Source organism: Temnothorax americanus, unplaced genomic scaffold, assembly GCF_048541705.1.
Source record: "Temnothorax americanus isolate GAGA-0224 unplaced genomic scaffold, ASM4854170v1 Scaffold8, whole genome shotgun sequence".
NCBI classification, from domain to species: domain Eukaryota; kingdom Metazoa; phylum Arthropoda; class Insecta; order Hymenoptera; family Formicidae; genus Temnothorax; species Temnothorax americanus.
Window position 1 is genome coordinate 3,834,637 of NW_027509802.1, and position 13,167 is coordinate 3,847,803.

The window sequence follows — 13,167 nt, forward strand, 5'->3', positions numbered from 1 at the left end:
TAGTAAGAAGAGAGAAGAGAAGAGAGGAAGAGAGAGAGAGAGAGAGAGAGAGAGAGAGAGAGAGAAGGGAGGAGAGAGAGGAAAAGAGAAGAGAGGAAGAAAGGAGAGTAATGTTGTCAGTCAGCTGGTTTGTTGCATCTTCGAAGCAGGCAGGCAGGTAGGCAAAAAGGCAGGCAAGCAGCCGCCCGTGGCATTACACGTTCGCAGAGGAAAGCCCTCGCGAGCACCGGTGTCTTTGTATGTCAGTGCCGGTGTAGCACGTTGAAGGAAAATGGAAGGGGTACATCCTGCGGACGGTGGGGCAATGGCAATGGTGGTGGGAACGAAGCGAGAGAAGGGGAAGGCAACCGCACGCTGCTAGTTATACAGGGTATACCCGTGATCGTCGATGGAACGTGAACTCCGTCTCGGAGTCAGTTGCACTCCGACCGCCGCGGTGGAATGTCGATGTATCCCGGGACGCAGCCGTCGTCACTCGGGTCGTCGCACGTAATCACGTCGTCATCGTCACGGCAGTAGGATATCCGCCGCGTCTGTTGTGTGTTGGTGGTCGCTCCGCGTTCTCACTCGTCGGGGATGAGCGATCGGTGTTCGAGTGATTCGCGCGAGCGGACGACGAGGTCGGGGGTCGTCGCGTCGGTGCCAGTGTGAGTCGTGTTCGCCGACGGCGCGGGAAATCGGTAGAGTCGGCCGAATACGAATCGTGTTTTTTGCTTCCTTCTTGCCTGTGTGGCGTGGCGTGAAACGAAGTAGTGTACAGTTGAAACAGAGTGCCGTAGCCATGAGTGCGTGACGGTGCGACCGATCTCTCGAGCACCCGCGCGAGTATTTTCCGGCTACAGGTGTGCGACTACGGGAACATCCAGGATGGAAGCGCGTCGTCGCGTAGCGTCGTGGTTGCGGCCGGCGATCCTTTCGACGATCGCCGTTCTGTACCTGACGCTGGATCACTGCACGGTGCACGGGCGCAGCATCACGAGCCTCTCGCAGGCTCCGAGCGGCTGCGAGTGGAGAAAGGAAGACGACGACGCGGAAAAGATTCTGGCGTGTCAGGTCAGAACGATCGCGAACGTGCCCGATCTGATTGGAAATCTCTCGGCGATTCAGGTGGACACGATAACGTCGCTGGGATTAGAATGCAGCGACGTGCTGTTCTTCGAGAGTCAACTCGAGGCACCGCACGGATTTCTGTCGGTGCCGTTGCCGCGTCTCACGAAGTTGCGCGTCGATTATTGCAAGATCCGCTACTTGCCCGGCGGGGTATTCACCCCGGTGCACAATCTCCGCAGTTTGTCCCTGCGAACGCACAACGGCGATTGGTCGACCATGACGCTGGAGCTCCATCGCGATGCGCTTCGCAGCCTGACGAATCTGCAACATCTCGATCTCACCGACAACAATCTTTGGACATTGCCGTCGGAACTGTTCTGCCCGGTGCAGAGTCTCGTGAGTTTGAACCTGACGCGCAACAAGTTACAGGACATCATGTCCCTGGGCTTCGCCGACTGGAGCGAATCCTGCACGCCGAATCTCGAAATTCTCGACATCAGTAATAATGACCTCAGTGCCTTGCCCGACAGCGCGCTCAGCAGCCTGCACAGCCTGAGGGTGCTGAAGGTACAGGATAACGTGATCGGTTCCGTGGACGACAACGCTCTGACCGGCCTCACGTCTCTGCAAATTCTCAACGTGTCTAGCAATAAACTTGTCGCACTGCCACCTGAACTATTTTCCAAAACGAGAGAACTGAGACAGCTGATACTCAGTAACAATTCCCTCACGGTATTGGCGCCCGGACTGCTGGACAGTCTCGAGGAGCTCCAGGAGTTGGATCTCAGCAATAACATGCTGACGAGCTCTTGGGTGAAACGCGACACCTTCTCGCAACTCACCCGTCTCGTCGTCCTCGATCTGTCGTTCAACGACTTGATGAAGATCGACGCGGTTGTCTTCAAAGGCCTGAGTAGCCTACAGATCCTGAAGCTCGAGCATAACAATATCGACACGCTCGTCGACGGTTGCTTCGCCTCGCTCATCAATTTGCATTCCTTAACGCTTTCGCACAACAAGATCGCCAGATTCGAGCCGGTGCACACGATCGGTCTCAACGCGCTCGGACAACTCTTCCTGGACAGCAACAGACTGCGCGTCTTGCACAGGCATGTGTTCACCAATCTCACGAATCTCCAGGATCTTTCTCTGAGTGGAAATGCTCTGTCGGAAGTTCCTTACGCGGTTCGCGTGTTGCACTCACTCAAAACTCTCGATCTGGGCAATAATCAAATGTCGAGAATCGACAACGACTCGTTCGCCGGTTTAAATGAAGTCTACGGATTGCGTTTGGTGGACAACAAGTTGGAGAACGTCTCGCGCGAGGCATTCGCTACCTTGCCGGCGTTGCAAGTACTCAATCTAGCGAATAATTTCATTCGTCACGTGGAACAGAGCGCTTTTTCGAATAATCCAGTGTTACAGGTTATAAGGTTGGACGGAAATCAATTGACGGAGATACGAGGCGCCTTCACGAGTCTCTCGACTCTCGTGTGGCTAAATGTGTCCGATAATAAGCTGCTGTGGTTCGACTACAGCCATCTACCGTCCAGCATAGAGTGGCTGGATATACATGCCAATCAAATAAGCGAGCTCGGGAATTACTACATGGTGCGCAACAATCTGCGGATAAAGATGCTGGACGCCAGCTACAACCTCATCACCGAGATTAAGGATGTCAACGTGCCGGATAGCGTGGAGATGCTGTTCCTGAACAACAACAAGTTACGCAGCGTGGCGGCCGGCACGTTCTCGCAGAAGCCGAATTTGGAGAAGGTGGTGCTTTACGGCAACGAGATCAGGAAGCTGGAGGTCGCCGCCCTCAGTCTGCAATCGATGCCAGAGAACAAGGAACTTCCTGCGTTTTATATCGGGGACAATCCCATTCTCTGCGACTGCACCATGGAGTGGCTGCCGCGGATCAACGAAATGGCCCGGCTACGTCACTATCCGCGCGTTATGGACCTCGATGCCGTCACGTGCGACATGGTGCACGCTCGCGCCACGCCGCGGCGTCCTCTGCTGTCCTTGAAGTCGAAGGACTTTCTCTGCCGATATGACACGCATTGCTTCGCGCTCTGTCACTGCTGCGACTTCGACGCGTGCGACTGCGAGATGACCTGTCCCGACAATTGTTCGTGCTATCACGATCACAGTTGGTCCAGCAACGTCGTCGACTGCTCCAACGCCGGATACAAACACGTGCCGGAGCGAATACCTATGGACGCGACGGAGATCTATCTGGATGGTAATGAGCTGGGCGATCTGAGCAGCCACGTTTTCATCGGCAAACGTCGCTTAGAGGTGCTGTATCTGAATAACAGCGGTATCATCGCGATACACAATCGCACGTTCAACGGTGTCGGCGCCTTGCGCGTTCTTCATCTCGAGGACAACGCGTTGCGGGAGCTGCGGGGCTTCGAATTCGATCAGCTGGAACGCATGTCGGAACTGTATCTGGATCACAACGCAATTGCCACCGTGGGCAACACGACCTTCAAGAAGATGCGAAATCTCGAGGTGCTGCGACTGGACAGTAATCGTATCGTCGATTTCCGACCGTGGGAGGCCTTGCCGAGCGTCGGCGACGGCACCAAAGTCGCGCTGGAGGGCAACGCGTGGAGCTGCGAGTGCGGGAACGCTGCTAGATTGCGCGCCTGGCTCGCGGAGCATCGTGGCGATCCGGAGAAGATGTACTGTCGCGACGGTGTCGAGACCCTCGCCCAAGCAATGGAGCGATGCGGTGATCCGTCCACGGAAGCCGTGAGTCGCGGTATCCAAGAAATCCCGCTGCTAGGCAGTAATTTCGTGCCCTTGCTCGCTGGTGCTCTGGTGGCCGTGATCGCAATTTGTCTCTTCATCGCCCTGGCCTTCGTCTTCCGTCAAGACGTGCGACTGTGGGCCCACGCGCGTTACGGACTACGACTCGGCAAGATGGCGGCGCCGCCCGACGAGGAGAGAGACAGACTGTACGACGGTTATATCATCTACAGCGAGCGCGACGAGGACTTCGTCTCCAGATTCCTCGCGGCTGAGTTGGAGCAGGCTGGCTTGGCTCTCTGTTTACATTGGCGTGACTTGCCGCCGGCCAGACCGCAGGAAGCGTTACCGCCGGCCGCGGCTTCCGCGCGACGCATCGTGATAATCTTCTCGCCGGTGTTCCTCGCGAACGAATGGCAACACGCGGAGTTCCGCGCCGCTCTGAGAACGGCGCTCGATAACATCAGGCCGACCTCGCGGAAGCGTCGAGTTGTAGTGCTGCTCGCTACCGAGACGCCCACCCGGGACCCGGAGTTGCAACTGCTGCTGCAAACGTGCACGGTGGTAGTCTGGGGCGAGAAGAGGTTCTGGGAGAAGCTCAGGTTCGCCATGCCGGACTCGGTCGACAAGCGACGTGACAGCAAGAAGGTCAACGACCGCAACCGCACGCCGACGCGGTACACCGCGGCGCCTTCCGCTGCCGTAGACGTTTGGACCAAGCCTAATGGCGTTTTGGTCGCGCCGGTGCATCATGCACCCACGCCGACACCCACGCAGTCTACCTACGTCAGTTCGGCGTCGAGCCGCACCGAGGACGAGGACAGCGGCGCGGAGCATCAACATCAGCATCAGCATCAGCATCAGCATCAGCATCAGCATCACCAGCATCATCCGCACCATCCGCATCAGCATGGCTACAGCGCGCTGCATGCCGGTAACGGTCGTCCGGCAAGTCTGTCCTCGAGAGGCAGCCATCTCTACAGCACCATACCGGAACCGCCGGTGGTGCCCACCGCGCCACCCGGGGAGGCCCTCGCTCCCGCGCATCCAGGCAATCCGCGTACTTACTTCGTCTAGCGCAGAAGGGCGGCGATCGTGCTCCGATCCGGCAGGAGATAGACCGACTCCCCCACCTTTTTTCTTCCGGTCTTCGTCTCGCTTCCGGTACCCGCTGAGACACGGTCGTCCGACTGTATCGCGATGTTTCTCACTAGGAGAGATCGAGATGTAAAAAAAATTCCTTCGCTTCAGGACAAACTGTGACTACACTTGTACAATATTCCCAATACTCGCGACGTATCGACCGTCACCCCGACTGAGGCGCTTTAACTCTTCCACTTCGGGGTCGATCGCCCCGAATAAACCACTCGGCCGCGAACGGATGATCCATTCGCAACACGCGCGCATAATATTATATACGTACGAAATCGATTCGATGCCTTGTGCTTATTATCACAATGTACGACGATAGATTTTAAAGGCTTGACTCTTCTTTCCCAAAATCTTTAGAGATACGCGAGACGCGCGCGATCGTCACTCTTCGTTCCTTTCTCGATATCTCTTTTTCACGTCGTTGCGCAATGTTCTTCCAAATCACGACCAAATACCCGTTTCGAAACTCACGGAACACGAGTTCCGAGGGCCGCTTTCCCTTCGTATATAGATCTTGTAAATAACCGACGCGGCATCGGTGAGAATCTAGATTTTTTTGCGCTTTGATTTAGCTAGCGAGACGTCGCGTGAGATGAAATTGAGGATCGACATTAATTTATCTGTGTATATATATAACGTACACCCGCGCTCTCTAATTTCTCGCGAATCTCCTTCGCGCGTCTCTACGTCGACTAATTTATTTCGCCACGCGAAATCATGATGAATCATCGTGGCCCGAAACTGGGTCGCGATCAAAAGCAACCGAGCGAATTTTACTGATTGTTTCATTACGATGAATAGGTCGCCAATTTAAATGTTTTGTCATTTGATCCCTTTCACATACGAATTCTTTGATTTAAAGTCGTGCTGTTTCGATTTGCATTAATTGTCATATCTGTCAGTAAATTCGTCAATATTTGTGGTATGGATATATACGATGAACGCGGTGAATAATGATGATAATGGCAATAGCTAAATGTAGCACGAGGACTGATGTTATGACGCACAACACGATCATTTTGTAAATATTAATTAAATCGTGTCGATAATTTTTGTCTCTAACATCATTCACGTCAAACAACATACGTGGAACAATTGTAATATTTGTAACGGTATTAGAAAACGTACAAGAGAGAATATAAAAAGAGTTCTTTATCAATATTTATTTTAAATACGCTTGGACGAATGCATTTATTTTATATCGTACACGGTGATACTTTATTTTATTAGCGATATATAACCGTATTATGCGTTTGACAACTTAATTGCGAATATTTATATATACATATAGATATATATATATATATTTTTTTTTCGGTACTCGAATAACGTTACACGAGAGAAGTGATACGTACATATACGTACGAATATTGTATGAATATCGCTTTTTCGTTCATCCATTTGATTTCGGAATGGGCATCGAAATGTCGAAGAAACCATTTTTACATAGTACATTTCGAATTATTATAAATATAACGCGTGAAATTTTGTCAAGTACGTAATCGTAATAATTTTCGACAAGACTATAATGTAGATAGTACGAATATATTTTTCCTTCCGTATTACGATTCAAGAAATCTTAAGATAAAGTTCCTCGCGCATCTGACACTTCTTTGAGACCCGAGGCGCATCCCTTTTTGCCATTCCTGTCGTTTGTTCGTCAATCACTCGCGATGAAGTGGAATAACGAATCATCAAGTGTTAAATGACAGAAAGAAAAGACAGACGTCTCGCGAGAGCTTGTTCCTAAAGATTCACGACTGTCTTTGGTGAAGTAACGGTCGCATAACGCTTATTAGTCCGTAAGTGAACTCTCTGTAAATATTGTATCTAATTTTGTAAATATAATCATGCACATTTCCGAGCACACCGAAGACCAGCGTTGCTGGAAACGTAACTGGTCGTGGATACATCTTAACTATAATTGCGCGTTTAGGACTGTATAATTCTAATTGTATTGTATTATTGTAAATATGCTCATCGAATCACGCATTATATATTCACAGTCTGTTAAATACGTATTAAATTAATTGCCACTTTCCATTTCAGCAAAGAATCATGAAAATAAACACGTTTGTTTTATAAAAAAAAATAGTCATCGCGTTTAATCAATCCTACAAAATTCCCGTTCCAATTGTAAAATTGCAAAAGTAATTCGATATTAATAACACAATATAAAAATTACTTTATGACATGTAAAATCAGTATTTACACATGGAGAGTATATCAATTTTCTATTTTCTGCACGTGATTAATATTGCCACAGATTAGATAAGAGAGAGAGAGAGAGAGAGAGAAAAGAGGATTCTCATATATTGACATAAAGGAATGTGTATCGCGCATTTACTTAATTATTCGCTGGTCGATATCTTCAATAAATGCATTTTTGCACAATAGATGGTGCATCAGTTATAGTCGAATTATTATGTAAATTTGATTATTCAATTATAATATGCCGATAATGATAGGCGAGCGGCAACATATAAGTATACCATATTCTCGGATATATCCTAATACTTTAGCCTGATGGATTTGTGTTCTGTGCCGCTTAATACCACGAATAACGACATCGCCCGACTTTAGTTTATTTCCTAAAAAACAAGGAGTAATTCCGCCTTGTCGCGGGCGATTTCGCCGTGTCCCGGTAAAATACGTGCCGCTGCACTTTTTGATTATTTCTCAGATTTGCGATTGCAGTCGAGTTGAATAACGACGACGGTAATTCGAGAGTAAGACAAAAAAAGGAAGGGAAAGAAAAGATAAGTACGGCGCGTATAATTTATCGCGTAATTCCTATCGCGCAGAAAACGGGAACGCCGCGCCGCCGGTGCGGCGCGGCGGCGGCGACGACGGTGCTGGTACATGGGAATAAAACGTTAAGGGTCGGCGGCACATACGTCATGCAATTTGGATTATGACGCCCGAAGCAGTTGAAATGGAAGGAAGAAGAAGCAAATAATTTTCGTGAGTCTTAAGATATATAAGCAAGTGCGATTTTCCATTTCATAAATTCAGTAACAATTAGATATAAGACGCGGAATGAATGTATACGTTATAATAGCTGTCGATACTACTATAATAACATATATAATCTATTTGCGATACTTAGTTTACATTATATAATAATAATAAAATAAAAAAGTTCGTAGCATATCTTCCCAATTCGCTTCAATAAGCGGTGGTTCACCGACCGCACGAATCTTTCCACGGGGCAGTCGTGATAACGGCGGCGACGCCCCGTTCCCTCGGGAACGGGACCGCGGTCCTCGGCTATACGAGAGTTTATACATTTCGGTGGCGAAAAATATTAACAACATTCCCGAGTATTATCGCTTCCGTGCGCGACCGGGAAAAAGGGTTCGAGATTTCCCCCGGCTTTTCCGGTTCGCATTACCGCTCCAGGTCACGCGCTTAAACAAAGATTCGGCGACGTAAGTTATAGGATCCCTCCGTCGGGAGCACCGCGAATTGCCTCTTTAGGGAAAAAAAGGGACGGCCGAATCGAGGGCGCGAGCTCGCTCGCGCGTTTCGCGCGTGCCGCGTTCCTACCGCTATCGTAACGTTATCAGAGACGCATGCGGTGCAGCGGGTCGTTATAGAATACCGTGGAGCGGGAGCGTCCGGGGTGCGCGGGTGCACGGGCGGGCCGCGCACGTACTACACACGGTTTCAAATATTTGAATGCCCGTGGGCCACGAATGCCAGAAAAGAGCCGTACCGTGGCTAATGACATTACGACTTTAGGATGCTCTCGGGCAAATTACATTTGCCGGGCGGGCGCGGGCGGACGGTCAACCTGCGCTGCCCGGGTAACGGCGGGAGCAAACGATATATATGTATATATATACAACGATATGATTCGTTGATATCGAGCACGTAGACGCGTTTAATAATTAAAGTACGCGCGGGGGGTGCGCTAAGTGGATCGATAATTTAATGCTAATAATGCTCCACACCGCGGGCCATTCTTCAAACTCACGATTTTTACCTTATTTTTCGATGGTCGGGTGTCGTTTTAACGGAATTAGAACGCCGCGCGTTCATGAATCCTAGCGGGGGACGCGGGGGTGTGCCCTGCGAACTACGCTAAAATTTATCGGGAGACGCGGAGAATATATATATATTTTTTTAGGGTGACGTTTCAGCGGCGGTCGCTCTTCGCAATTACATCTCTTTCTGTTATTCTGAAATATTTCATCGAGTTCTCTCGACGAGGCGAATGGGTCCGCTCGTTTACATAGAGTTTTCCCCGCTTTATTTATAAGCGTCGTATTACGTCCCGCTCTGTTTTCAGTCGCCGCGAGCTCGAATTAAGAGGCGCCACGTGCGCGTCGAAACGAAACGCGCGACGCACCTGCGACAAATCGCTGGTGTTGCGCTCATACGCCCAAAATAATTTCAATTGCAACGTAACCGATCCGAAAGAGCATGCGACGACACGAGATCGATGCTTGCGCGTTTTTCCGCACGTTCGCTATATCTAAACGGCTCAACGCGGTCGCGTCAGGACGGAAGAAAAATGAAAGACTACATAAAAATATGGAGCAAAATGCGACGGGAAATTAAGCTGTAAATCACTCTATAATTCCCCGAACTTTTTGACAGTCAGTTTGAAGCTTTTAAAACCGTTCATTAACATATAAGACGGATTCATTAGGCGTGAAGAAGCGTGGTTTGGAAATCTTTATCAGATTATGAATGCAGCTGGAGCCACGCCTTGAGTCACCCCTCGGTTCTATTAAGTGCTACAATAATAATCCAGCACGCCCGTTGTTCATTGCAACGTATCGATATTTTAATTCATAACGAAATTAGTTTCTCTTCCTCTTTTTGTCCATCCATTGTTAAAGTGTGTGAGATTTACTTTAGCAAAAGAGAGTATTTTACTATATCGAATTTATACAATTACTAATATATTTTATTAACGTTTATATGCTTATACAGTTAGAACCGTATGTTTTCTAAAAAGTTCTGCGATTCTACCTTACAATCCTTTTTATCATCTTTAGAATCACACCGAATATAACTCTCGGTTTAATAATTAAAAAAATTAACTCACAACACAATCCATGATAAAATCATGCTTCTCAAGTACCAGCACTTCCGCTCTTCCTAAGAAATATCTCCCTTCTTAGCTTCGTATCTCTTTGACATATGTATTCATATGCTGAATCGAGCATTTTCGTGCGCATGAGTGTGGCTTGTGCGCAGAAATACTCTAGTCACTTTGGTATGCGGATTAACGTGTGGGCAGCTCCTTCCTCTGAGCATGCACGAATATGATCCGCCACTTGTCAGTTTATCAAAAAAGATTTGTGTGCTAAGCAGTACTCCGTGTGAACGGGTTTCTTGCTGCTGTTTGCCTTGCGCGCAAATATGAATTCGCTTAGTAACTATTAACTGTGGACTAGATAAACAATAGATAATCTTCTTTCTTCTTCGTCACGCAAACAATTATACTCGACGACGATCGAAATTTATAGCTTTCTCGAAATTCCCGAAATTTCGCAAACAAGAAAGAGGATTATCGTAATCATTGCAAGCTTATGTCTAGTGTAATATATATATATATATATTTATATATATATGTAGGTCCGGAAGTATGTTCCGGGACTTTTATTTTTGATATCGGTATATTCCGGGACATTTGGCAGTTTTCCAGGACTGTCCTGGAAAAAATTGATGTCCTACGGCAATTTTCGGATATATGACGCCTGCTATTTCTGCAACACGGCGAATTACTATGATCGAGTGGAGAGCACCGTTTTAGGCATCGCAAAAATGTTCAAGTCAGTATGCGCCTTACCAGTTTCACCTTTTTTGCATCTCCTCGACGGAACAAGCGGAGGCGCCGGTGCATCAATCAGCTCTCAAAGGAAGAGCCGCTAATTGCACCATCCACTATATCTTGATCAATCGAACGTGGGGCGTTGGAATTAATTAGAACGATGACGTGCTTGCTCACGACGAGCCAATGTAGCGTTCGGTCGCGATAGAAGTTGTCGATTCGGTTGTACGAGGCAGATACCCTATCTTAAGTGAGTAGTTTTCCTTCGCTCCGGGATCAAAAAGGAGGAATGCTGGCCGAGATAAAACGAGCAAATTGCCTCGCTGACCGTCTGGGCCTATCGTTTGGAAAGACTTTCTTGACAGTTGGTGTGATTCTAAAATAAATTCACCGGATGCAGCGCGATAAGTAATTTTTTAGCGTTTTATGCATGACGACAAGTATTCTCTGATTGCGATAAGAAATACTCTGATCCCCGTGGAATTAAGTACTTCGCCAATAATTGGAGTTATCACGAAGACTGACAAAATAAAAAAAAGAAGATAAGTCTATATGTCTAAAGTACAAATCAATCCAACACGGATTCAAAATTTTTTCATTTATATATAAATTATCTGCGTGTAAATTAATGAACTCTTCGTCAGAAATAATAACAAGATGGCCTTGCAGAAGTATGGTAGTTACTTTAAGATTAATTACGCGGGCATCAATATGGCAACGCGACAATCGCCGGCAAATCGACTTCTTGTTTCGAAAGTCTATTACGTTCTTGCGATACTTTTTGGCGGCACGACCCCAGCCGGCTACGAACTGTTCGCATAGATAATATTCAATGATTTATTACGTTACGCTGGGTCACGCCGAGATCTAGCAAGGAAGAGAAAAAGAGAGAGAGAGAGAGAAAGTCATTGCTCGTTAAAGGTACACGCAACGCTAAATAACATCGATGGATGATAACGAGCAAAAAGTAAATAATAATGTCGTCGCGAATGCATAGCCTGCCGCTTTGATTAAAAAATATAAACGAGTCCGTCCACACCACGGACCTGTGTCAATTTCTGTGGCAATTACACCGCCGAGAGGTCTCCCGGCCACGGCCGATTTTCGACAGTCATCGTCGCATCACGCTACGGAATCACGAGTTATTCCGTATTAAGTGCCCATTCTATGACCATCGTCCCTCCCCGTCATCCAGTCCCTCTTCCTTCTTTCTTTCCTTCCACCCTCCCCCTCCCTCTCTTCCTCTGTCCCTTCCTCTATCTCTCTTTTTCTCTCTCCCTCACTTCCTCGCGCACGCATCTACCCTATTTGGGTTGATTGCACCACAACGGCCATCAAAGCGTTGAGACCTGGCACGACTCCGTCACTTCCAAATCCTGACAGGACGAAGAAGTACATTATACGATAGCCGCGCTAAAAAGAGGATCTTATCGTGCGGTATCGTGTTTTCGGAGAAGGGGGCGTAACGTAACGTTTCTCGTGTGTCGTAACGTGTATCTCATGCCACAGAGAGTTGCCCCACGGCAAGCTTCGAAATTTTCTACAATTATTGATAGCACCGATAATATTACGACACGAATGTGCTGACGTGGCAACTGCGGTTCTCTTGTTGCGCACGATGAAATCCGTAGATTATCTCACATGCTTAAAAAAGATTCCCAGTTAAAAACATTTCGCTAAAAAAAGCACATTTATATTTCCAGAAAATTAACTTTTTGCTGGATAAAAGCCTCAATATGTCAAGGTTAATATATATCAAAGAGATGCCATTTATGGAAACGTTTATAAAGGACAAAGCGGATTTGAGTACTATTATTTTCCAATTATCTCCAAACGCACGAATAAAATTTTATTTAGAAAAACGTTACGTACAAAATCGATCAAACTCGGTTCGTCGGTAGTCAATCGCGAGTCCTTGTTATCTATCGTAATTCTCAAGTATCATCGTATTAAATCTTATTCTAAAGAAAATAGTGGCAAGCAACTGAACGCAATTTCGTAAAGTTAAACACCATTATTAAACAGTTAATCACAAATTAGATTAAGCTTCAAAATCTGTGATTATTTCAAATTATCCGAGTTGATATCGTTTGAGTGCAAATCGGAACAAAACTTATTATGTATTTAAATCTCTTGCGCATAATTTTTATGTATATAACAGATATATCATCGCGTAAAATAGAGATAAAACTAGCTAGAATCGAGCCAATTCCTTTGTTCCTTTGTTTGTTGTTGAATATTTCCACGTAAATGAACGTTTTTTTCTTGGCTATACGACTTTCCGTGATATTAGGACATCCATCGTAAAGAGAGAAAGAGAGCCGAGATAAAGCATATGACAAGTGAGTTTTATCCTCGCTTTGTTTTAGCTCTTCTCACTTTGTCTTAGCTGTTTATCAGTTGTCTTATCAGTTGTC

The 13,167-nt window shown here is 47.1% G+C and overlaps 1 protein-coding gene across 1 annotated transcript; it reads left to right on the forward strand.

The window, feature by feature from the left end:
- Positions 1 to 277: 277 nt before the first annotated feature.
- On the forward strand, positions 278 to 6,596 carry LOC143907085 (toll-like receptor Tollo). The gene has a single exon (XM_077423606.1). It carries the CDS (start codon positions 868 to 870, stop codon positions 4,885 to 4,887), a length of 4,020 nt encoding a protein of 1,339 aa, XP_077279732.1. The 5' UTR covers positions 278 to 867; the 3' UTR covers positions 4,888 to 6,596.
- Positions 6,597 to 13,167: the final 6,571 nt, after the last annotated feature.

Bases quoted from the DNA above. Each gene is read 5' to 3' on its own strand.
- LOC143907085 (XM_077423606.1), top strand. From the start codon at position 868: ATGGAAGCGCGTCGTCGCGTAGCGTCGTGGTTGCGGCCGGCGATCCTT.